The 25,545-nt window shown below is 42.1% G+C and overlaps 2 protein-coding genes across 2 annotated transcripts; one reads left to right on the top strand and one right to left on the bottom strand.

Moving 5' to 3' along the window:
* The first annotated feature begins 166 nt into the window (after positions 1–166).
* SLC24A5 (solute carrier family 24 (sodium/potassium/calcium exchanger), member 5) lies at positions 167–8,561 on the top strand. The gene is made up of 8 exons (XM_010151565.1): positions 167–326; positions 1,687–1,770; positions 1,858–1,961; positions 2,282–2,382; positions 3,163–3,446; positions 4,142–4,348; positions 7,221–7,322; positions 7,887–8,561. The coding sequence occupies exons 1-8, from the start codon at positions 260–262 to the stop codon at positions 8,207–8,209; spliced, it is 1,272 nt and encodes a 423-aa protein (XP_010149867.1). The 5' UTR covers positions 167–259; the 3' UTR covers positions 8,210–8,561.
* Positions 8,562–8,576: 15 nt separating this feature from the next.
* Positions 8,577–21,661, bottom strand: MYEF2 (myelin expression factor 2). The gene is made up of 14 exons (XM_010151566.1): positions 21,560–21,661; positions 20,299–20,351; positions 19,024–19,031; positions 18,821–18,914; positions 17,776–17,967; positions 16,966–17,119; positions 16,501–16,550; positions 16,353–16,416; positions 16,108–16,209; positions 15,715–15,783; positions 13,113–13,184; positions 11,103–11,311; positions 10,943–10,994; positions 8,577–9,110 (listed from the first exon to the last, which is right to left on the bottom strand). The coding sequence occupies exons 1-14, from the start codon at positions 21,597–21,599 to the stop codon at positions 8,947–8,949; spliced, it is 1,323 nt and encodes a 440-aa protein (XP_010149868.1). The 5' UTR covers positions 21,600–21,661; the 3' UTR covers positions 8,577–8,946.
* Positions 21,662–25,545: the final 3,884 nt, after the last annotated feature.

Below are 25,545 nucleotides of genomic sequence, written 5' to 3'. Positions count from 1 at the left end.
GGGGGTGCCGCGGCTGGCCCGGCCCGCCGAGGGCTCTGGAAGACGGGAACCCAGCGATGCCACCCTCCGCTTGCCCCACGGAGCTCCTACAGCCCGACAAAGGCACAGGTAGGGGATGTCTCAACACCTTTGTGCTCCGTTTGCAGACAACGGGACGGGCTGCGTCCTTTCGTCTTCGTCGGAGTTCCCCGAAGGATTTTTCACGCCACAGGAGCGGAAGGATGGAGGGATCGTTATCTATTTCATAATCATACTGTACATGTTTCTGGCCGTGTCCATTGTGTGCGATGATTACTTCCTACCTTCCCTAGAGATCATCAGCGAATGTAAGTGAATGTCCTCATCTTTTTCCCGTAAAACTAAGCGGTTTGGTGTAGAACGCGCTCTTTAGAAAGTTAGAGCGCTCCGGAGACAAACCTAGAGGAAGCTCGGAGCCTCGTACGCGCTCAGACTTATTAATACGATAGTTAATTTGAACGGTGTATCAGTATTACACTGAAAAACCGGACTCTGGCTACACTCTGCACAGGCACTCGTTTAAAATTCGCTCACCTGGCACCTGCAGGAAAATCTTAAAAATTCCTCAGCATTAACCAAACTAACTTTGGGGCGAGCTGCAATACACCCAGGCTGTTAGTAAAGGCAAAAAAAAGAAACCAAAAGGGGGGCAGGATACTAAACCAAAACTCTCCCTGTGTTAAAACATGGGAATTAAGTACTTGCTCAAGTTGCCGTGTTCCCCTCAAAGTAGTGACCAAGTGTCAGGATGAACTACTGCTCCCATACTGAAGGCAGGGCAGAGGAGGGGAAGGCATACCACGGTTGCAACAGTTCTGTGACATCTAATCAACCCGTAGTAATTCCCCTGGCTTCAGCAGACCACTGAATTAAAGAGATGGTCTTGGCTGAGAGTTCCGCTTTTCACTGCCAAGAAATAAGGATTTCTCCTAGGGAAACTCATCCTTGAACACTGGAAAACATTCTCCAGACCAGAACACTTCCAGAAAATGTAAGCCTAAGCATTGTTGTAGAGCTGGTATTTGCTTTTTATCATTGATAAGTAAGCATTTATCAGACTTTTTCCATAGTTAGCCATAGGTCCCTGTTCTCGGAGTGCAGAACACGATCCCCAGAGGGAATTAAGTTTCAGAAACAGTCAACTTCCCGGAGCAAAAATCCCACTTCATTCAAGCCAGACACTGGCTCTTAGACTGTCCCTATGAAGGGAAAATTTGATTTTTAAGATCAGAGCACTGTTTGAATTTAACTGGTATTTCTGGTGTGTGAAGACACAACAGCCTGGCTTTCCCTGGCAGACAGACTTGACATGGATCATGTATGTAGTGCTATCACACCAGAGCTCAAGGGATCTCCCCATACTCATTACCCACACCAAGCAGAGTTGAAGCCTGCAGACGCCTTTTACATTTTAAGATCATGCCCAAATCTCTTGTGTCATCGAGACTTTTCTGGTATTTAAACCGATTTCTGTACTAAAGTTAGAAATGACTTAGCCCCATAAATGAGGGTATGTTTGTGATACAGAATCAATCCCAAACAACTGCATTAACTGTCCGACAGGAAGCACAGTTCATTCTGCTAAACCGCAGTCGCTTCTAACATCTGATGCTAACGCAAGCGATGGGTACAGACTGACCAAGTATTTGTCTTCTGCTCCATCCTCAGGCCTTGGCCTCTCTCAGGATGTTGCTGGAGCAACTTTTATGGCTGCTGGAAGCTCTGCTCCAGAGCTTGTCACTGCTTTTCTAGGTAAGAGCTGCATTTTGACCCCTTGGAATCTAGCTTTCTTCTCCTCGCATGCCAAACCGCAACATACCGGAGTCATTTTCCTTCCAGGAGTCTTCGTGACAAAGGGAGATATCGGCGTCAGCACCATCCTCGGATCAGCAATCTACAATCTTCTTGGTATTTCTGCAGCTTGTGGGCTGTTTTCCAGCGTGGTGGGTATCAACTTTGATAGTCCTGCTCCTAAGAGCCAAATGGTTATCCTTTCTGATTTGCCAAGGAAAGCCAAGAGAGACTTACTATGACAACTGTCAAGTTTATTATTTAGTAGCAAAACCAGCATGTAATCAGTTTTAAGATAACTTGCTATGAAAGTTTTTAAAAACACTAACCTGTTCAATATCATACTTAAGTCATTCCTAAGAATCTTAAATTTTTACATAATATAGAAACAACATATTGATGCAGCATTTACAGCACTTGGTGAAAGTATTACAGCCGACATAAGAAAAGTAAATGAATCTGTGATCTGCAGGTTTCGAGGCTATCCTGTTGGCCGCTGTTTAGAGACTGCCTGGCATATACAATTAGTGTAGCGGCGGTCCTTGCGATGATATCTGACAACAGAATTTACTGGTAAGAGCACAAGTAGTGTTGAGTTCGTGTTGACTGGAGATTAGCAGGACTGTATTTTGAAAAACAAACAAAACCAAAAATCCCCACACTCCAAGTAGCCTGAACTGCCATTCACTAACAGAAATAAACATCCTGTTGGCTTTAAAAAACTGCAGAGAGTCACAATGCTTGTACAGATCATTTACCTCAATGCTCAAACCCTGCACACTTATGAAGTCTGATCTGCATAGGTTTGTCTGTACAGACTTCACACTTACAGTCATAACTGGTTTGGCATAGCAATTAGTCTTCACGGTTGAGCCTTTCCTTTGATAGCATCACCGTTAAGAAAAACACGAGCTCCGGATGTTTTAACTTTTCCAACAACCCAAACTCCCTCCTGTTGCCTGAAGAAGTCAGTCAGGTCCAGCACTAGGCCTCCAAGGTTCCCAACTCAAAATAGCACAGACTATCCCTCTCTAACCATCACATGAAGGCTCAGTTTTGCAAACACCAGCAAGACGTTCAGTCAGTAAGATCCCCCAGAAAACATACAGCTACACAACACACAAGATTCTGCAGGGGAGAGGAATTAATCAAACTGCTAAAAACATGGAGACTCTCGTGAACTTCCCCGACGCCGGCCATACAACTGCAAATAAATGCACTGTGCGTCTTCCTTTAGCCAATCACGCAAATTTTCACTCTCTCCCTGCCTCCCTTACACCAGCCCCTTTAATGAGTTAAAGAATTGGGTGGTTTTGGACTACATGTTATGAAAAAACCTGTTTTTCATTCCAGGTATGAAAGCGCGTCCTTGTTACTGATATACGGGTGTTACATTCTGGTGCTATGTTTTGACATTAAAATCAACCAATACCTCATGAAAAAGTTCAGTCCCTGCTGCGCATGTTTTACAAAAGCCATGGAAGAGAACGCCGAACAGCAGCCACTGGTTGGGTGGAGGGAAGAGAGCGGACCTCTAATTCGTCAACAGTCAAGAACAGACAGTGGAATTTTTCAAGAGGAGCTGGACTACTCTCACCTTTCAACAAGCTTGCACGGGCTTGACGAGATCGCTGAAGGTATGAGCACTAGCTCTAGCTCTCTGCACCAGTTCTAACAAAGACTACATGCTGAGATACTAGTTTGTTCACAAAAGAACTCCAGCATAGCGTTAAAGTAAATCACTGTTCTTCCCTGGAATGTAACATTAAGGAAAATCAGAGCGGTGGCGTTTCTACGAACCTACTCGCTAGAGGCACGCTAGGAGAGTCGCTCCTTTGCGTCACCAGAATTCCACCGGTCTTGGCTGCACACATTTGAAACGTCCCGGCAACACGGCTTGTACGCCGCGGTACCAGCCCCAAGACACGCTGGCGCTGTGCTAACACACGCTCGTTTCTCGTAGCAGCAGGTCCACAGCCCAAAACACGCGTTTTAGCCGACATAAATAGCTATGACGTGGCCACAGGCCATCAGCTTCCTCTCCAATGAGGCAAACCCCTCGGTTGGTACTTGGTGAACGATCTGCGTAAACCCCGACAGAAACGTTCGTTTTTCATCCACCTTAATTCTCTCCTAGTGACAAGGCAACAGAGAACGTGGGATTTAGGAGTTCTGCCCAGTGTGATGTAGGGACGGGGTAAGCCTACAGCTGGAACTTGAAGGGTTTTTCACATTCTTGCAGTGCTGTCACAAGCAGAGGCCAGTTACGTGACTATGCTATGCATTCAAACTTAGTGCTGCAATTTAAAGTCGTTAACTTTTCCTTCAACAGATCATCCCAGTGTCTTCGCCATGCCTGAAGCAGACATGAAGAGAATTCTGTGGGTGCTATCCCTTCCCATCATTGCACTACTCTATTTGACTATACCAGATTGCAGAAGACCGTTTTGGAGGAACTGGTTCATGGTGACGTTTTTCGTTTCAGCAGCATGGATTTCTGCAATAACTTACGTGCTTGTGTGGATGGTAACAATAGCAGGTAGGTACCTAAAGCGCCGCTGCTGTACCCACTCAACCAATTGAGCATCACCGAAAAGGCAGTTTTCTCCCTGCAAAGTTTTCCTTTCCACAATTAACGGTCAGTTTAGCAACACATACTTGGCTGTAAAAAAACCCAACCAACCCAAAACCTTATGTTTGCTTACTTTGCCACCTTCTTCCATCTAATGAAAACCACTTCAGAGTTCAGCTGCCTCAGTGCTTACCATCACATGAACGAGCATTTGTTTACACAGCTACAAAAAAACAGCCTATATTTGAAGAGACAGTTTAATGAAACTGCTTCATGAAGTGAAACAATTAAGTACACAGCAATAAACTTGTCAAGCTGAAGTCTAACAAACATGGAATGCACCAAGACTGGAACTAAAGGTTGAGGGTTCTGTAAAAGATCCATTATTTCTATACCTATATTTTCCATGAACACAATATTAAGATTTGGCATTAACTGCCAAAAAAAAAAAAAGAACTCCCAAGTATTTTGTCTATTTTATTTCAGCTATAGCATCATGTGTTTATCACACATTCCTGGGGGGGGTGTGCATACCTCTTACAAATCTGCATCATAAAGTGGAGCAGTAAGAGTTGCATCTAAGTGAGAGAAGGGGTATGAACTCATGAGTAAAAACTTCCTCTTAGAACTATCTTCAGGTATTAAAGGTCTCCTCATTTCACTGTTTCTACAGTCAGCTTGGGGAAAATCCAGTTCTGAATTTTAGGAACAAGCAGAAAACAAGACTCTAAACCAGAAAGGTTACACAGCTTGCCATTTCTACATTACAGCTCACTAATCCTACTCAAGTATTCTGTTAGTTCAGCATCCTAAGCTTGTCTCCAACTCAAGCTCACTGCATCGCTCCTTGTTCAGTACAGCAGACCTACACATCTTTGAGACACGACTAATAGATCGCTGGAGGTAACACCCACCAGGCTCACTCCTTGGCCAGGGAATTTTCCAGGTGTGCGTAAAGAGCGAGCGTTTACGCTCCGAACACCAGAAGCCTTTGAAACAGGATTCAAGTGGAAGTTGTTACCGTTTGACTAGACAAAGCACTAATTCATAGGGAAGCTGGAGATCCAAAGGGGGTTACTCGTGTTCCTCCACTCTGAGGAGCCATCACCAGCAGTACTGGGGTCTTGGGCCCACTACTTCTAGGTCAGGTATGTCCTACTTCCGCGTTTACATGCTAAAAATGACACACGCGTTGTATCCAAGGCCAGGTTGTTTCATGAAGGGCAACTCAAAAGGTTCTAACCTTGCACGAACAGCTGTCAGAGTGTCACAAAGGTGTTATAGCTGGGGACTAGATTTTAATGGTCAAGAACAAGCTGAGCTTAGTACACCTTTCCGTTGCTAGCAAAGAAAATTTGACTCTTTATAGCGAGATATTGCTACCGATACACAAACTAAAAGCTAGAAAAATAAGATCATTCTCTCTTCATGGTCAGTTACCAAAAATCCAGCCCTACGCATGAAAGATAAATCTATCTAATAAACAGAAATATTAGGTTCACCTGAGTTTAGACTCTATCTTACAACTTTCCGAGGGCTACAGACTAGCGTTGGGTACCTAAGGCTGGTCCGTTCATACCCCACCTTGGGTTACAGGGCACAAACCCTTGTTTGCCAGCCTGGATGGTTTATAAAAGCCGATCTCCTTGGTCCCTCAGCCTACAAATCTCTTGCATGAGGAACAATGGAAGAATAAATACCAGTACAAATTCAGCAGCAGGCCCACGTTAGGCCCTCCCTCTGAACCAACAAATTGTTTCAAACACAAATTTACTGGGGTGATCTCGACTGAGCTGGTGCGCACCAGGCAAGCGCTGCTGACCCGGCTTATACAGGGCTGCCTCCTGGTTTAAGAAAACTCTTATCAGTGTCCAAATATCGCAAGTAAGAATTCCGATTTCAACCAGAACAAAAAAAAAAAAAAGATTTTCAGTGAACAAAGAGATACAAGAAAAACTAATTACTTAGTTTGAATAGAGAGATTGAACACTTCAGCACATTGATGCCTGTGAACGGTACGAGTGCTAAAACAGTTTAAGATCTGAACCCCTGTATTTTAAGTGAGAAATTAATGCACCTACAGGATATATGGGCCTCAAAAAAAAAGTGGGGGGAGGGGCGCAAAAATCAGCTGCTGTTTTAGTAACAATTTAAAATTTTTTTTCCTTTACACCAGTATTTACCTGAAGAAATTCACACTTCTATAGGATTACTTGCACTTAGAAGTCACATAAACATTCTGCATTTCGGTCTTTCCAAATCTACCAACTTTCTAACTGAAGTGAAATGGTAAAGCCATGTATTTGGGACAGTATTATAGTAGTAATATTCATAACCCTCCTCCCCAGTAAGATTCATGTGCTTTTTTCCTCCCCCTTTGTTAGTGGGTGATTATTTGTTATTGCTTCATGAGACTTTTAAGCACTAATGAGATGTCCAAAAACATAGACGACTATTATTTCCCAGAAGTTGAGGTGTAAAGTGTTAGGTATTTAAACTTTCACTGTATCTGAAAAAAGAAAATCATAACCTGTCATAACGACTGGAGACACTGCCCTCAGGTCTTTGAGAAACTCGTTAAGTGGGACAGTTACTATACTACAACTCCTTTTGCGTTTGCTTGAAGAACAAGGAGAGGATGTATTTCTTGGGTTTGTTCTTGTTTTTAACTACTCTGTGGTTCAGTCACTTCATGTTTAGTGAAGTGAGCAGACAGATTCCTTTTGACATTACCGTATGATTATTAATCCTTTCTCCAGCAAAGTCCAAAGCAATTTCCTCTGATGAAAACTGAACTAAAAACATGCTTGCATTTTCTACGGTTATTTATCAACTGCAGGTGAAACACTGGGAATCCCAGAGTCAGTAATGGGTCTTACATTACTAGCAGCGGGAACAAGTGTACCAGATACAGTTGCAAGTGTGCTGGTGGCTCAAAAAGGTAACGATTGTAATATTCAGGCTCGTTCCAACAGATGTGTTTAAAACGTACTAGGAAAAAAAGAATTCTAGTCAACACTTCCAGAAATTCATGGAGTAACTTCTAAATTTTTTTCTCCAGATTCTAAAGCTTAAGTCTACTACTAATAAATAAATAGCTTACCTGAAGCAGCTGTGGCTCAGACATTTAAAAACCTCTCAGTATCTCAGAGAAGTATTCTAGATCAGTTTCATTTCTGTTGATCAAGTGTTAAACAGTTTTACTGCAAAACACAACTGTAGGTCTTGGTATTTTAAACATGACTGGACCGTACAAAATCCTGTCTAGTTTATTTTAAGTGCAACTGTGCAGATGCTGGTGATTTAGGGAGACTTTTTTTTTTTTTCTTAATGCCTGTGGTACCCAAACCCACATTCTGTGGAATCATGACTCTAGTTCTTTCAATGACAAATCTGACAAGGGTGCTCTGTGAGAAACTGAGGGCTGAGTCTGTTCCTCCAAAACAGTTTGGCAATTTTCATACAATACAATTAAGTAGAGTTATTTGTATTTCTTCTTTTACAGGAAATGGAGATATGGCTATGTCTAACATTGTAGGATCCAACGTATTTGATATGCTGTGTTTGGGAATACCCTGGTTTATAAAGACTGCCTTCATAAATACAGCAGGACCCATAGAAGTGAACAGCAGTGGTTTGACATACACAGCCATTTCTCTTGTCTGTTCTGTGGTTTTTATTTTTCTGGCAGTTCACCTGAATGGCTGGAAAATAGATAAAAAATTGGGAGCAATTTGTCTTGCACTGTACTTGGTATTTACTATATTATCGATTTTATATGAACTTGGCATTATAGGGAACAATCCTACAAGGGTCTGTGGTAACTAGTTTTAATCAGCGATTATACTGATAAAAAAAAATAAAAGCAGGAGAGAAAGATCAGTTTCTTCATTTAGTCAAAATAACAAAAAAAAGTCAAAACTCCCATTGGGCTCTAAATCTTATTTACAGAACTAAGTCATGTCATTAAAGTAATATTAAGTAGAACTAAAACATCACAGCCTAATTGGAGCCCTTTTTTTTTAGAGTCAAGAATTACAGTACGACTACAACGCACATATAAAACCAAAACTCAGGGGAAAAAAAAAAAAAAGACATCTAGTTTTTACAGTACAATGCTGATACACGCTGGGGAGGAAACAAAAATAAAAAAAATCAGAAAACACTAAACAAATCCCACTATGCAATCTTGAGATTAACAGAGAAAATGGCTTATTTTATTAAAAACAGTATAACCATTCATTTAAACTGAATGACTAGAGACACTTGGCCTAATTTTCCAAAGGCGCTGAGCATCCAAAGCTTCCACGGTCTACAGGGACCTGCAGGTGCTCAGTGCCTCTAAAAAAAACAACAAAAATCAGGCAAATTGTCTTTAAAAACCAAACATAGTAAGATTCCGTTAACAAGTATCACAGTATATTAAACACTATACTGTTAAAGGCTGGTGGGATTTAAAAGTTCCTTTTTCCAGCTGTTGTAAGCATACAATGTTACTAAAAATGACTTACTAGGATAGAGAAGCTAAACAGACATAGGAATGTTCCTGAACACACAGTTTTAAATTATGCATTGCGATCCAAGCGTACATCAATTTCTCTGCCACTGATTTTTATGCCGTTCATTATCCTACAGGCCTTTTCAGCAGATTCTGGTGAGTCAAATCTGACTGTTCCACAGCCCTTTGATTTTCCATTCTCCATTTTTATTTCTGCAAACATTACATGACCTGAATAAATAAGTTAAACAGCGGTTATTTCAAGTCTTCAGTGCACTGACAACTTAAAAACAACTCATCAGAAGCGATAAAAAAGCATCTTTAAATATACGCTAAGGGGACGTGTGAAATTAGTGCTGGCGGACTGATGGTAGGTTCGCTCATTCAAAGGAGGTGAGACAGGTCAAAACGGCAGTGAAGAACCCAAATTAAGAGCCACTGTTTCAAACCTTCCCTGCGCACTGGCTGAAGGCGAGGTATGCCTGTACTTGACCTCAAGTTTGAAACAGAGCGCCCCGGAAGGCGACGGGAAAGCTCTGCGTTACGTTTGTCGACACTGCCAGAAGCGTGACCAACCGACTTACAGCTCAATCCCGTCCACCACGCTCATCACAGCAGCATGTCAAGCCCTCACAGCCACCGAGTGATTTTGTGAGGAACCCGCAGAGCAAGATTAGAGCCCCGGAAGCAGTGAAGTTACCAGGTTAGCAGTGGCGGAAACGTGGCACACACTATCCCATTCCGGCAGTGTCTTCGAGGTTGGACACTCAATCATGAGGCAACATCTGAATGTAGATGTCGTGGTACCTCAGAGAATGTTCAACGCCCGGAGCTAATGAGTTTTTGCTTATGTTATGTTGTGGCACATCAATCCTCACCCCAAAAGGCTGTTAGGAACAAGAAACTTCTCCCTAAAATCAGATTTTTATATAGTGTGTAATAGAAGACTGGTCTTTCCCTGACAGAAATTGAACATATGGAGACATGGTCTTTATATTTCCTTACGATACTGGCATGAACGCAATCTGTTGCTTATATTTGTGCTTATAATTCTTAAAAACAATTCAACGTAACGACTACATCTGTTACTTGCCGAGGAGATAATGAAAAACAAGTATTTCTGAACTGTCTGAAAGTTGCCCAGGCAGTGGAAAAAAAAAACCCAACAAACCAACACAATCTGTTTGACTCTATCCTCCTGCTACAAAAAAGTGTGAACACCTGAAGACTTCTCATGGTTGAAGCACGAGCTCTAGTTTGCATCAAATCTGCAAACAGCTGGATGAAGACTGTCTCAGGTATCAGTAGGATGGTTTAAATTATTCTCCTTTTCTGTCTCTCCAAAATAAGAAAAGCCATCCTGTAATTCAGTTAAAGCTTTCCATTCTGAAAGCGCATTTTCAAAACACCATAATCCTGTATTTCTACACCCAAGTTTCATTTCTCATTTGCTTCCATGAAAAGACAACTTTTCTGAATTAGATAAAAAGAATTATTGGCTATTTGTAGCAATCCCTTGTCTTACATAAAAAGAGCCTTTATTTCTTAATATAAAGGGGAAGCATTACAGCCTGCGAATATGCTAATCAGGAGCATCTATTGGCATAAAAACCAATCTGCCACTTTGGCAAAATTACTAACTCTGGTTTGATGGAGCACCATTGCTGGAAGTAATGCATAACCTGGACAGGCCCCAGCCCTGCACGCTTCTGTCTCAAACACTACGTCACATACTCTGTGTTGGCCAGAGGGGACAGGATGCCTGCTTCCAAAAAGAAAAAGTCAGAGTCATTTTATTCATGGAATGGGTTAAAGTAGAATGGCACAGATGAGCACACAGAGGCAACAAGGCCCAGGCTGGCCCTTGGTCTCATGTGTTACATCATGCCTAAAAATCACTTCTATCACTCAGGAAAGCTGGGACATGTAAGAAAGATTAGGTGAGCCAGACTCCTCAGGGTACAGCAACAACCTTGCCTTCCTGCCCTTATCCAACGACCACCGTGTAAAACTAGCAGCTGCTATATGCTGGAGCTGAGCAGGGATAAGATCCATATACATACCACATTGACTGAATTTCTCCTTTAGCTTCTGCCAGGTCAAGTCAAAAGGAAGCTAGAATAAACAAGCATTATTAATAACAAAATATTACAAAGAGAGAAAGCAGGTAATCAAACATTCACACAAAATAAGCTCGTGGTTTCTAAGTATTCAAATGCTTACATTTCTCACAAATATCTGGTTGCCTTTAGAGCCTAATCTCTCTCTCATGCCACTTCCCATCGGGCCAAGCACAAATCCTCGATCGATATCGATGTTCCTGTCCAGGCCTCCACCCATAGCTGGTCCCATTCGGTCAAAACCAGAACTCATCCGTTCCATCCCCATTCCCATTCCTCCAGCCATACTGTTCATACCACCCATTCCACCACCTACGCAGAGAAAGAAAAGGGGGATAAGATAAAAAACTCTTTGTGGCAATAGATGTACAAAATATTTTGTAAAAAAATGATAAAATTCTTGTGTGTCAGGAGAAAAATAACTTTAATAAAACTGCTGTAATGTAAAACAGCTTCATACACGCACAGCGATTTATCTAGTAGCACCCTGATATTTTAGGGCAAAGCGTTAGAAGATACAAAGTGTCAGTTCTAAACTAAAAGTACAAAACCAACTGCATCAGGCTCTTAGTCATTTCATGTAATGGAGCAAAATGCTGAACACAAGAATGAAGGTTTAAAGGCTGTCCAGTCTAATTAATAAAGATCTGTACCAAAGAGAGATCAAGTAAGTAACGGTGGCAGTGTTAGGATACAGATAATTTAACCATGTACACTCGGGTTTTGCTTCCTGCTCCACATGCAGCTTTTCTTAATGCAGCCATGCCCACACTTAACGACACAATCTTCCAGAAAACGCCTGTTTTGTGGAGACCAGATGTTACTGAAAATACTGTGACAACCATGGACTTTGCTCCGACACGTGCCACAAACTCCATTCATGTATATCACATAAAGAACCAAGATCAGTGGCATTCAAATATCCCATTATAATCGTTCTGGGTTCATAATAGTATTCTGGGCTGTATCCGGAGAAGTGGGGTCAGCAGGTAGAGGGAGGGGATTCTCCCCCTCTGCTCTGCTCTGGTGAGACCCCACCTGGAGTGCTGCATCCAGCTGTGGAGCCCTCAACATCAGAAGGATATTGACCACTTGGAGCGAGTCCAGAGGAGGCCACGGAGATGATCAGAGGGCTGGAGCACCTCTGCTATGGGGACAGGCTGAGAGAGTTGGGCTTGTTCAGCCTGGAGAAGAGAAGGCTCCGAGGAGACCTCCTTGCAGCTTTCCAGTATCTGAAGGGGCTACAAGGAAGCTGGGGGGGACTTTTTACAAGGGCCTGTAGTGACAGGACAAGGGGTAACGGGTTTAAATTGAGAGTGGGGAGGTTTAGATTGGATATCAGGAAGAAGGTCTTCCTGGAGAGGGTGGTGAAGCACTGGGACAGGTTGCCCAGAGAAGCTGTGGATGCCCCATCCCTGGAAGTGTTCAAGGCCAGGCTGGATGAGGCTTGGAGGAACCTGGTCTAGTGGAAGGGGTCCTTGCCCATAGCCCGGGGGCTGGAACAAGATGGTCTTTAAGGTCCCTTCCAACCCAAACCATTCTATGATAATTAAAAATTAATGCAAAGCAAAACAATCAGGATGATTCATGAAGGACCTTCTCTTTAAGCCTTATGTCTCTCCTGATGGCCACCAGCAAAGTTTTGGCTTCTCATCTGCTCTAGCCTGAGGAACTCCAGCAATTGCTGGAATACAGACTCAGTATTGGAGCTTTGCACAACATTAAACTGAGCGATAATGTGAAATTCAAGGCTGATTTTTTATTTCAATGATGACAGACTACTGAAGTTCAGCTTCCTCAAATTCTCACAAATAACTGTGCCCACTTGTCTCTTTTCTGGAACACAAGTTTACTTGAATCACTTCTCCCTCCAAACCAGAAGTTAAAACCATTTCAAAACTAAAATCAAGGGAAAGACTGTATTAGCAATTTTTCCTCTGAATTTTTACCTCAACGCAACAGCTTACAAAACTATTAGGATTCCAGCCACATGCAACGAAGTTCTACTTGCTCTGACAGCGGAGACACCGCACTACAAGGAAATACAACGAGAGGTACACTGTATCACCACACCGCCTGTGCGTTTACATTCTATTGAAACAAGTTAACCTACTCATTCCAGATCTTACTGGGCCCATGCTAGGCGCTCCCATTCCTCCTGCAAACACACCAATCATGGCACCACCTAAACAGAAAGAGATAGTAAGTGACATACACCGAAACCACCCGTTAGTGACAGCAGCAAAGCACACGCCGATGGCATGCACCGACCTCGACGTTACGTGGCGATTCTTCTCGACGGGGCACTTCAGCCTGCGCCTCGTTAAATGAAATAAAATATCAACTGAGTAGGGAACATGTAACGAGTAACACCAGTTCTTCCTTTTCTATGACGGGACGTAAGCTGCTCTGATTTCTTTCCAGCTTTTCTCCCCTCTGACGGTCTGCCAGCAGCACAAACACCTTCCACCTAAACGAGCCATTTGCCACACTGGGAAGAACAGCCTCAAAACAGCAGGGTTCATCTTCTTTGAACTCTGCACTACAGAAATGCCCCGGTTTCTCCCATTTTTAAGAAACCAATGCAAAAGCAAGGAGCAGCCCTCCCAACGCCTTTCTTTACTGTGTATAAAAGAGTGACTTGATGGAATTTGGTGGGAAAAAGGGAGAAAGAGGGAATCGCTACTTAATAAAAGCTATTTGGCAGAACCAGAGCCTTTCCAGAACGGTGTCACAGACTGATTCTAGAGCAAGGCAAAACCAAGGCTTTTCCTTGAAGTGCTGATAATCAGGAAAGGAATCCCAAGGGAACTTCTAGAATTGTAGGAACTCAAATGAACTACATTCCAGTCACTGCAGAACAGAGTGGAACTGGCAGCTGCATTTTTCTTACTTGATCTTCATAAAAGAAAAGCTCAATTATCACTTATGGCAAAATAGATCAATAAGCATCATCCTTATGCTAGACACCATTGTTTTAATACCCAAACCAGGTCACTGCTGAGTCTTCCATTAGGTTCATCTCCTCCTCACAGGCCAAAGCAATCGTTCCCTATCAGTCTCTTATGGGAAATACTCCTCTCCTCACAGACAACATGCTGTCACAGCCATAACAACACCTAAAAAAAAAATACTGACTGGCCTGTTTAAAAAAACCTACGGATTTTCAACACCGGCAGGATTACCCCCAGTACTTCAACCAACAGTGTGCCTCAGGAAGATGTTAATTCATCAGGCCAGAGAGGGTCTTGCAATGAAACACAAAGTCATTGAGATTGCTGTCAACACGACCAGGTTTTGCCCTTAAAGTAATTGTGAAGGGAAAAAAAAAAAAAACCCACCACTCTTCCAGAGCTAGAAAACCTTAGAAAATTGTCAGAAGTCTATTGCTTGCATGAACATTTATAACTGAAGTGGCTCTGGATTTTCACTCAGGGAACAGGTATTTATCCTATGCTGCAAGCAGGCAGAGTGAAAGCATACACTTCATTTCTAAAGCATTCATTCTAAGACTAACTCAACTTACAAGCTTACTACGTTCTTATCTCTTCTACACAAATACCAGTGCTGGAAGAGAAGGACACAAGTTACCCTTTGCTATGACTTGCTTTTAAAATTCAGCTTTCAGACCTGATGAATCTTGTGCTCTTAGTAGCTCTTTCACTGTGGAGTTAAGGGAGGGGGAAGAAAACCTGTCTCCTGTAATGCCCTCATCCAGGTAACCTACGCACTTCCAGGCCTCTTACGGTAGAAAAGAGCATCTCATTTGAGGGATCCCAAAAGTAACAAAACAAACTGTCAACAAGACATCGTCTCTAAACAAAACAACGCTGGCTCTAGTTAGAGAAGGGTCAGTAAATCCCATTCTGAGCTGCTGAGCTCAGAAGGCAGGGGGAAAACTGAAGGCACCAAAATCCAGTGTTCCTAACGAACGCTACCTGACCTGCAGTAAAACCAATTGGCCAGCACGCATCTGCAGAAGGGGGCTCCTAGAATTTACAAGAGCAGTACGTGGGCATCTTGGTCAGGGCTGCCAGAAGTACATACTATAACGCACAGAAGATTTCATACCTCAGAGTTAACAGCATGAGGCTAAATGCTTTCATCAAAGCGCTATTTTGTTTGTATTTTACAGGTGGAACCCACACACACACTTCAACCTCCGTCCTCAGCAATGGCTACGGCAAACACCCTGATCACATCCTTATAGTAATGTCTGGGGGGAGGGGACAGAGGAAGACAGCCAAGTGAAGCCATGTCTCCTCTCCTAGCAAAACGCTTCCTGTGGCAAATTGCAACATACTATCGGAACTTTTTAACAGTTACCATACCCATCCTTCCAAAAGAATCTCCAAAACCACGGTTCAATGCCATTTCGCTACGGCCAAAATCTCTGTCCATGTTTCCTCCCATTCCACCACGGAACATTTCTGTCCAGAACAAAGCAAAAAACCAAATATTCTGTTACGTACATCTAAGGTGATGTTCATACAACACGTGTTTCGCAGCTGCTGCTTTAAACAGAAGTGGGTTTAATGCACAAGTCAGAGGTACCTATTAAATACTTAAGTCCCACCCCAGTTCCTGGGCCTCCAGACGCATGCCACTGACCGAATCCCCTCTGCGCTCACCTACAGCACCCACCACTAAAGGAAGGGCTTTTCAGAAATACGTATCAGCAAACGAGTAAGTGTACGGGAACAGCGTTCACCCACCTCCCATGCGGTTGACTCCAAATCCTCCCATATTAGGCATTCCTTCCATTCCACGAAATCCAGCAAGCCCTGTGAAATAAGGAGGAGTGTTTTCTACACAATATTAAAGCAGCACTTAATGCAAAGAACTTCGCTGCACGTACCGCCTCCCATTCTATTCATGCCGCCAAATCCTGGACCGTCTATTCCCATACCTTCAAACCAAAGAGACAAACATCGTTTAGAAGATGGGTAAGATCCTAGCGGATTTTAAAAGAAAAAAAAGTAACGCAGAGACAACGCCCCAAAAGCACACGACACAAGGCTTGCTTTGTCAAGAGTGTATCATTCTTCCAAACATGGAATGACAATTTTAGAGGTAAAGCTCTGTAAAAAAGAAGAGCGCAGATTTACCTCCTGGGCCCATGCTCCCCATTCCACCACCCATGCTCAACTGTGTTGCACTGATGGGCTGTCCACCCGGTCCAAGTCCCATACCAATGCCACCAAGACCACCTTGAAGACAAAAACTAGTATCACCAGAAGAAAGATTTTCTTCTCCATCATAAAGAGACCACAGTAAGCACTACTGAACCGTTACAAGACTCCCTATCAACGTATATGAAGTGCAAGGTATAGAGAACAGAGTGTGCACTCACGAGGTAATTGTGAAGTTTTGCTGTCTGTGACACGGAAATCTTCATGAGGAACCGATTTGTCATCCTGATAAAAAACAAGGATGTTACGCTACGATCCTTTCGGTGTTTTGGCAGACATGTCAGGTAGAAAATAATGTCAGCACCTTACCATTTTTACATGCATGGGTCTGTCAAACAGGAATTGTCCATTGAACATAGCTGAAGAAATGCAAGTCAAGGAATCTAACTACAGAAGACAATTTCACTATTTCAGAAAAACCACTGTCATAAAAATGGTACAAAAATAAAATAAGTTAAGACTCTTCTCTTCCCTAACCTAATCCTTAGAATGCCAAATCTAAGGCCAGAAGGGACTACACAAGCTGTTAGGTATATAAAAGTTAGTTTCATACACATTACACTCCCACACATTTTAGTCTTGTTCAAAATTACCAAGAACACCTTCTTGGCCTCTAGCAGCAAACTCAGTCACTATTAAGAATGCACAGTATTAGATTCTAGTCCCTACATACTAGCAACAAGGCAAAATCAGCACCATTTACAAAACTACGCTACCAGACGCCATTAAAGACTAACATACATTTGATCAATTATTTTTCAAAACCAAGGATACATATTGCTTGAACAGCTTCAATTGCTTGTTCAAAGGTAACTGTCCCCATTCCTCGACTCTTGCCATCTTTATCTTCCTTGATGTCTGCACGCTTTACAGTTCCAGCAATGCTGAATACCTCCTTCAGTTTCTTCCAGCCAACTTTAAAGTCAAGCTTAAACAGAAATACATGATTGATTTCCGTGCCCATTTCTGTCCTGCCATCACATTTGGAAGAGATGATCTGCATTGCTGTAACTCTTCAGCTTCACACAACGCCCAATATATGTAAGTAGATGCGGGTTTTTTAATACATACACACTACAACCACGTCCAAAAATGTCAACTAAAAGCAACAACTTACACATTGTAAACGTATTTTATTTTAATTGACATACTAACGTGGAGAAAAGGATGGGCTCTTGTCAAGAGCAGCTATAGCCCCCAAGTCCCCCTGCAGACACAGCAGCAGTCTTTTGTGCAAATAAAGAACTTAAACTGTTACATTTGTTGGAACTTCCCAAGTTTCTCTAAAGTAACTAGCAAGATAAACCAAAGTGTATAGCGAATTAGAAAAGAAGTAATGCAACTGTATTAAGAAGAGGTTATTTTTTCCAAATCCACAGAAGACCGTGCAATAATTAAAACTGCAGCCTCAGGAATTTAACGTATCTTTCATGTCCAAAATCTGGCTACATATCCAGCATTTTTAGTTGAATCTACTAATTGTGAACTAATTTCCAATTTCCTCTTTACATTAAAGCTGAACTATGCAGGAATAGAAGATGTTTTACAAGATCAAACATTTACAAAGTACAGTTTTAAACTTACATTTGCAACAAAAATCGTGGACCCAAGCCGGCCGGCCTGCAAGTTACTGATAACCTCAGGAGGAATGTTTGGATTATTGACAATAGAAGGTGGTAAATTCATTATTCCAGGTGCCACATCAGGTCCATGTCCTCCCGGAAACTGTCCTCCTACACGCTGTAACGACCTACGAGCATGTTCACCTTCAGGATCCTGAAACGTGGGCAAAAACACGGCCAACTTAATCAACAACAGAACTGGCGAGACACAAAGCGGTACTATTTGAAACTCTATATAAACCCATCAAAATTAGCAACTAATATCCTTGTCCATGTCAGAGGGATCAAGAACTGAATTAGCACGGAGACCTAATTCCCTCACCTCTAGAGGTGGGTCCTTTCAGATGAGGGTTGAGGCATATTGGCAAAGCACTTGTTGAGGAAGCGTGCACTGCCACTTCACATGCTGTACCTAGCCTATGGACAAGTAGAAAAGATTTCAATCTAAAGGACTGTCAGCCTGGCACCTTCTTCCAAGAACTGAATTAATTTAATTAGGTTGTTTTCATTTATTAATACCACTATTAAAACTGCAACAGGACAAAAAGAATTGCATCAGACACCGTCACAGACTACAGCACTACAACAGAAATGCTGACATTAATTTCGCCTTCCACCCGGCACAAGTTCTCTACTTCCAGCCCCATTTCTGCACACATTTGATACTCGGCGCATTCTGTGTCACGTTTTGAAGCGGGTAAGCACCGTACACACAGAATCATTTAGACTGGAAAAGACCTGATGGCATTAAGGTAAGAATATGAAGTGAAAGTTGTTTTAAAGAAAAACAGTAATAAATTATTCTGCCTTTAGGACACACTTTTCATCACTTCACTTGGCACAGTATCAAGACCACCTGCAAGCCAACAGGAACTTTAGCCCATTAAGAAAATGTCGTAACAATTTAACTGGAAATTATATAGTCAAGATGCTCAAAACACTGTATTGTCATGTCAGCAGTTACAGCAGCTTTGCTATTTCAAATTAAAGAGCAGCAATAACCATACCTCTTTAATATTCAGGGGTCTTCCACTAAGATCATATTTGTTCATAGTTTCTAATGCTTTCTTAACAAATTCTTCATCTTTGAATTCAACCACACTTAGAGGGAACAAAACATTAGAGTATTAAAGTTTGAAAAGTGAAAATTTACAGAGTATTTGGGTAGTAGTGTGTTTCTACACACACAGGGAAAAAAAAAACAACTTACCCACAACCCTACATCCACGATGATTTGTCATCACATGTAAAGAGAGGAAAAAAAGGAAAAAGGCAGTCAGCACACAGGACAGAGCATTGAAGATTCCAGTCAAAGATCCCAGCTCACTGTTAAATAACTATTCAAGTTATTTTCATCTTCAAATCCGTACCACATGCTCTTTACTTGCAGCCAATCTGAATTTCTCCTACTTTCTCAACATACATACCTTTCAAACGCAAGAGAATACATTATCTTTTATTCTCTTTGAGCCAAACCAGAATTGGAAAAATGCCACACAGATCCACGTAAGGACAACTGGGGAGAGGAGGTGGGGGGAAAAGGATGGAAAGAAAAAAAAACCACACCCAAAACCATAACCAAAAACCAATCAAGAGACTCAGCGTGCCATTAAAAGCTGCCCGCTGACTACAAAAATTCCAGTGTCCCTACATCAACCGGTACGATGAACAAGGAGCCTGCATCCCTCTTCAGTATTACTAGCAAAATTGAGAAGTTGCTTTGTAAGAAAATGACCTTATTGACTGTGCCAGAATCCTCCTAATGAAGCAAAGAGTTGAGGATTGCTTTAAGCAAAGAAAAGCTGACAGCATGTTTGAGCTTTACCAAGCATTAAAGAAAGTCATTTACAACAATTGATACGACCTCAGGGAAGACTCAAACCTGCATTCCTCATGTCCTCACTGCAGGTTCACAGCTACTATTGGCCATACTTTTGACTATTTTTAAGAAGACAAAAGACCTTTCACAATCTTCACTCTTGGTGCCTCACTGTTGGTACTCTGTTGGCTACCAGCCATCGCCACCCGTTTAGTTTTAAGAAAGCAACTACGTGAGTCCAGTGTTTCGAGTACCTGCCTGCAAAGCTGTCAAATCAGGAACTGCAAACAGTAGCTAACGTTGTATACTCGTTGGCCCCAAGAAGAGACTGCTACGCTAACAAAATTTAAATAAAATCAGCGGTCTATTGAACGCCCTTTACGTAAAACAGATTTGTACCAAAAGCAAAGATGTTGGCCAAAGAGAAGAATTAAGTAATGCCATTTGTTAACATTTACGGAAGCGTTTTGTCCTTTAGAGCCAACTAGCTCGAGTTGCATGAAAGTGTCAAGACTACTTCTAGTACAGAATCCTCCAGGCTATCTTAATGAAAATCAGCGTAAAAAAATGAAACTTACTTCCCAATAACTGGTACAGGTATTATACAAAAATAAAACTGCTGAGGAACTTTTAAACCTCTAGCAGATGGTTGCCCACGGCACTTACCCTTGATTTTCCTTCAGCATCCTTAAACAGCTCCACGTATGTAACCTCACCAACTACATAAGACATACAAAGGGAAAATACCAAGAGACAATGCATTTAAACACCAGTATCTTGCTTTACTGTGCCCCTGTGCACAACTCTACAGAGAAGCACCTATTATTCACCAACAATCAAAACCAGACCAACGTACCTCCTGTCAATGGCTATGTAATTTAGCTAATTTTCAGAAATAGCAGCAGCCACATTCTCAAAAGCTAAGAACAGACAACTATAATTAACCTAATTCATACTACAGATCATATTTTGGCCAGTATGATATAGTTGGTGAACAAATTCAGATATACAAAGTCCCTTAACCTAACAAATGAAACGTCAAAGTTCACTGGAAAGTGTTACATTTATCATCCTACTCACAACACCTGTTTTAAGGTGACTTTCTACCCGAATGTCTTCGATCGTAAGTTTGCCTTCAATAGTAACCAAATTTACACATCAAATATTTCACAGCAAGCCACTGCCTTTCTAAAGGAGGAAGTTTCAATAAATAAACCAATCAAATAGTCTCGTCACCTTACAACAGATAAACCAGCAGTTACAGAAGGGGGGTTCTGGCATTTTTCACAGCCTGAAAGCCAAGTGTGCTTTGCATTACTTTTGAAGAATCCATTTTTTCAAGGAAAACGCAGAACTAACTATTTACAGAATGCATATATTAGCATTACTTTACCCCAGACTTAAAATAAAACGTTTGGGGTAGTAAGATTATGCTATCAGAACTGCAACAATAGTAACAAGCTTGTAATACAAGTCTCCAGACAAACAGTCATGGCAGTAGGGACAATGCAAAGTTAATTCCACAGCCAGATTCCACCAAAGAAATACAAAACAACTTTTGAACGACGTCCTTTATTATTCATGTTAACACACTAAATGTGTTGCTTGAATACAATAGCCCTTAAAAAAAACATCTACAAAGACTACAACTAGACAAACACAGTCTCTTTGAGTCAGGAGGTCATGCATATACTCTCTACTGTCACACCAGAATGGCAGAAGACTGTAAGCCCTTCCGTTACCCATCCTAGCCTGCAATGCAATTGTCTCGGATGAAAGAGGGGGAAGGGAGATAGATGTACCAAGTAAAGGCCAAAAAAAGGCAAAAAAAAGTAGTCAAATCAAATCTGTGTGGCTCAAAGGACACAGAGGTTGTATTTAAGCTCTATCCCTTTCTGCGTGAAGTGTATTATGAGGAAGAAGTTACCTTTCTCTCTCATAAGATCTTTAATAGCTTGCCATTTCATGTCATACGGGATGTTGCTAATAAAAACTCTATTACGATTAATAGCCTTCTTCTCTCCAGCGCCTGCATTCTTCTCCTTTGAATAGGGGTGGAATCTATTCTTGTTTCCAAGCGAAGGGATTGCCTTCGGTTTTGCAACGTACTTCTCTTTCACAGGTGCTTTCTCGTCTTTTGCCGTCTCTTTCCCTACATTAAAAGAAAGCATAATGAGTCTCATGTTGGATCATTAGACTATTACATCTCCTATACATTCACCCCAATACTTCCTATGCTATCAGGACTCCCAGGGTGTCAAACGCTGCGTTTCAAATTAGGAAAAATAAATTCGCATTGCCAGCCTAATTCCAAAATACGTGGCTTTAACAGATTTATTCACTACTGTAAGTAAAGCAAGCACATCTTCCTACTTCAGTTACATTCCATTATCTCTGTCAAGCTTCAGCAAGATGGTATTTTGAAGCTACCACAAACATTAAAATACAACTGAGTGAAAAATAAGCAACACACGGCACCCGCGCCTTGGTGCTTCAATGATTTTCCCATTGGACTTGGCCAACTTACACAGTATTCACCACAGAAGTGAGACTTGAAACGGTCTAACTTATGGAACAGCTTGGTATACTCCAATCTGTAATAACATGCCAAAGCCAGCTCCAATAGGCTGTAAAGACTAAGACTGATTAAGTCACCAGGTATTATCCACAATCACAGAGCAGACTTCTGGCTCTCGGTTTTTCAAAAATTTAACAGCAGCTGCTCTCCTTTTAAAATCTTTTTATTTTTAGATGAAAATGCAGGAAAACTTGCTTCCTCCTTTAAAGCAGCCCACATCTTAACCTGGATAAAACCACACGCTTCGAACAAAAGTAGGTGAAACATCCCAAACTCTTCAGCACTCTCGACAGCGTTACTATCAGGAGGCGATTTAGCCTGGTGCCTGAATTGTTACTTTAAATAAAGGTGAACCACTGGAAGGATCCAGGGACTGCCACACAAACGTGTTCCACTGCACAGACGCTCCTCCGAGACACACATCCATGTGTGTCCAAGCCTCACTGCAGTTAACGAGAGGTTTAACAAGTCCTTTTGCACAAGTGTTTACTGTAAGAAGCCAGCATCAGCCACTCCAGCTAGCACAGTTACAAGAGAATGTCCCACAGGACTCTCAGAAGTGATGGATTGCGACCCCTCCTCCTTAAATTACATCACTCGCTCTACAGTTTTCCCCACATTTCGGAAGGCTCAGTTTTTAATCTTGTTTTGACACTCTGGAAGGTTTCTGGTGTAACATTAGCCAGAACAGGCATTTCACCTTTACAACCACAACATATGGCAAGATCACCAGTTTGGATTAATTCAAATGAGTATTTTTGAGCCCACTGCAGTTATTAGCAAACAGTGAGTAAGTGGCAGTCTGCCCTCAAGAGCACATACAAGCAGCCTTTCACGAAGCTACACATTGTCTACTCAAGCTTGGGCACTTTTCAGGGAGGAATAGACTGAAAAACATCCATGTTTCTCCCATGACTTTTTCCCAAGTTCTGAAGTACTCATACGAGATGAACTTCACAGCCCTTGTGTTTACAAGGGGATTAAGAAGAAGATAGCAACTGAGAAACACGTGGACACTCCTCTGGGCTAAGTATTTGTAAAATGTAAAACATTCAAACTCGGCAACACGTTATCTGGTTCAAGCATCCTCCAGCTTCCCTCTGCACCATCCCTCCTCCGCACCACCCTGCCTGGCGTGCCAACAGAGTATTTGTGTGGCTGGCTAACGAACGGAGATGGAGGGAACAATGCAGGAACTGGAGCGAAAGAGCAGAGTATCAGGTTTTCCAGTCAGATCCAGTACAGTCCCACTTGTGAATGAGAAACTCCTGCCCAACGAGCCCCCTAGTAAAATCCGAGTCCTTCCTTAAGTTTCAGGATTAGAGCAATGGATTCTCTTTAGCCTTTTAAGCTCTTTCCTGCTTAAAGGATTATGAAAGGGCCCCTGGGTGCTCAGCATAGCGCATGGGAAGAACCAGGGCTACAAACATGGAATCCACAGGCTCTACACGACCTGGCTGTACAAACCAGCGGAGAGCACAGAGGATGGGAGTGTGGCACAAACTCTGAATCTGGGAAACAAGACAACATTTCATTTAGTCTGTAAATCACAGCCAGTCTCCTGAAAATAGAGCATTAATTAAAAAAATAACAATCTTCCTTGCAAAATTCATCTGCCAAAACCAACAGCCCAGTGAAGAAGCTGGAGGCAAAGATCCATCTGCGGATGCAGCTCTTACCCTCCTCCTTGAATTTTCAAAATAATTTCAGTCACATAATACATTCAACACAGTGTCTTGTTAGTCACCTACAGACCTCAGAAGACAGTCTCGGAAACTACAAACTGACATTTTCTTGGGGAAAAAACAACCAGTAATTCCTACTATTTCTAGGGTTGAAAATGAGATGTCTGCAATAATGTAAGAAAAACACGTCCTCATTGACTAAAAAAAAGCAATTTTTACCTTTTGAAAAATAACGCCTTTGAACTTCCATAAAGTTTTGGAAACAAAAGACAAGATTTTCATATACAGATACAAAACCAGAAGGCTAAAAAAGAATAAGCACAGGATAAAACAACATGAAAGCCTTAAAAGCTGACTTTTGATTTTTAAACCAACTTCTACTCCTCTGCTCACAAGTGCCCATGCAAGTAACAAGATGAGCAGAGTCAGAAAGTCCACAACATGGGATTCTAAAGCACAACGATCGGCGTAGCTTTGCTGTGCAGAACAGTTCCACTGCGACCTCAGGGAAGTGTGCAAGCTTAGACTCCTCTTCAGTTTAATCTGAGCTCTAAGCAAACCTGGCTACTAATACTCTAAGTAGTACACTTCACCTGCACACTGACAGCTTAATCCTTTGTACACGTGTTTCGGGGAAGGCTGGAAACGGCATGCAAGAGTTGAAACTGTTACCAAGAACTCTGCATTCTTTTCAAACATAAAACTGTGATTTCTACTCTGCAGACTGACTGGGATTTTTCATTTACTTGTGATTACTTCCAGAGGGAAAGGAAGAAAATTGCTGACAGAAGGAGGGATACAGAGAAATGACGTCGTTATTTTAACAGTAGCAACCCCAAAAGGCAATAAAACATCACACGCCTCAAAGGCACAAAAGGGTCACAATCTTCCTGCGAAAATTCAATTCTAATTTGTGTAGTTTGGAAGCTGAGGACCAGGCTCAGGGGGGCAAATCAAAACCAAACCTGCTGTTTTATGGTAATGTGAAACGTATTACTCGTATAATAACGTATAATTTCCCAGGGAATCAAGTAAAGGCATGAAGCATGCCTTTATTGCTCCAACTTTATACGGAACCTGATCCCACGTGCATTTTTTAAACACAACCGGATCAGACCCAGGCTGCTGAGAACATGTCAGAACTTCACATCTCAACAGCTTTGATGCACTCCAACAGCGGGTCTCCTACAAACGTATCTTCCCTCCAGGATGTGAACGAGATCCCGAAATTCCAATGACACGAGGCCAAAAGGTAGCCGGCGTAAAGAACGACGACCCTCAAAGCCTGACATCAAGAACAACCAAACCCATAACAGGTTATTGAGGGTATTGTTCTAGAGAGCTGGTACTTCTGGGTCCTTCTAGACCTGCTGTATCAGGGCACAGTTAACATGTTCCGTAGATGATGTTCCTCTTTACGAGAAGAGTTTGCACATGTATGTGGGGTCACTTGTTTGTTTTTAACAAGTCACTCACCACAGGGCTGTCCTACCGTTCTCACCCAAACAAAGCTCAGTTCAAAGGCTTTACACAACCTACCACTACGGCAAGGCGTAGAAACGTAAACACAACCACAAACGGTCCCGAACACTTCCAGAAACGGCTCCTGGGAAAACCGGCCTGACCAGAGCCTGCCACCGCAGCTCCCCC

Source organism: Eurypyga helias, unplaced genomic scaffold (assembly GCF_000690775.1).
Source record: "Eurypyga helias isolate BGI_N326 unplaced genomic scaffold, ASM69077v1 scaffold31365, whole genome shotgun sequence".
Classification (NCBI taxonomy): Eukaryota; Metazoa; Chordata; class Aves; order Eurypygiformes; family Eurypygidae; genus Eurypyga; species Eurypyga helias.
Note: the sequence above shows the minus strand (reverse complement) of the source record. Positions and strands in the feature narration are given on the sequence as shown.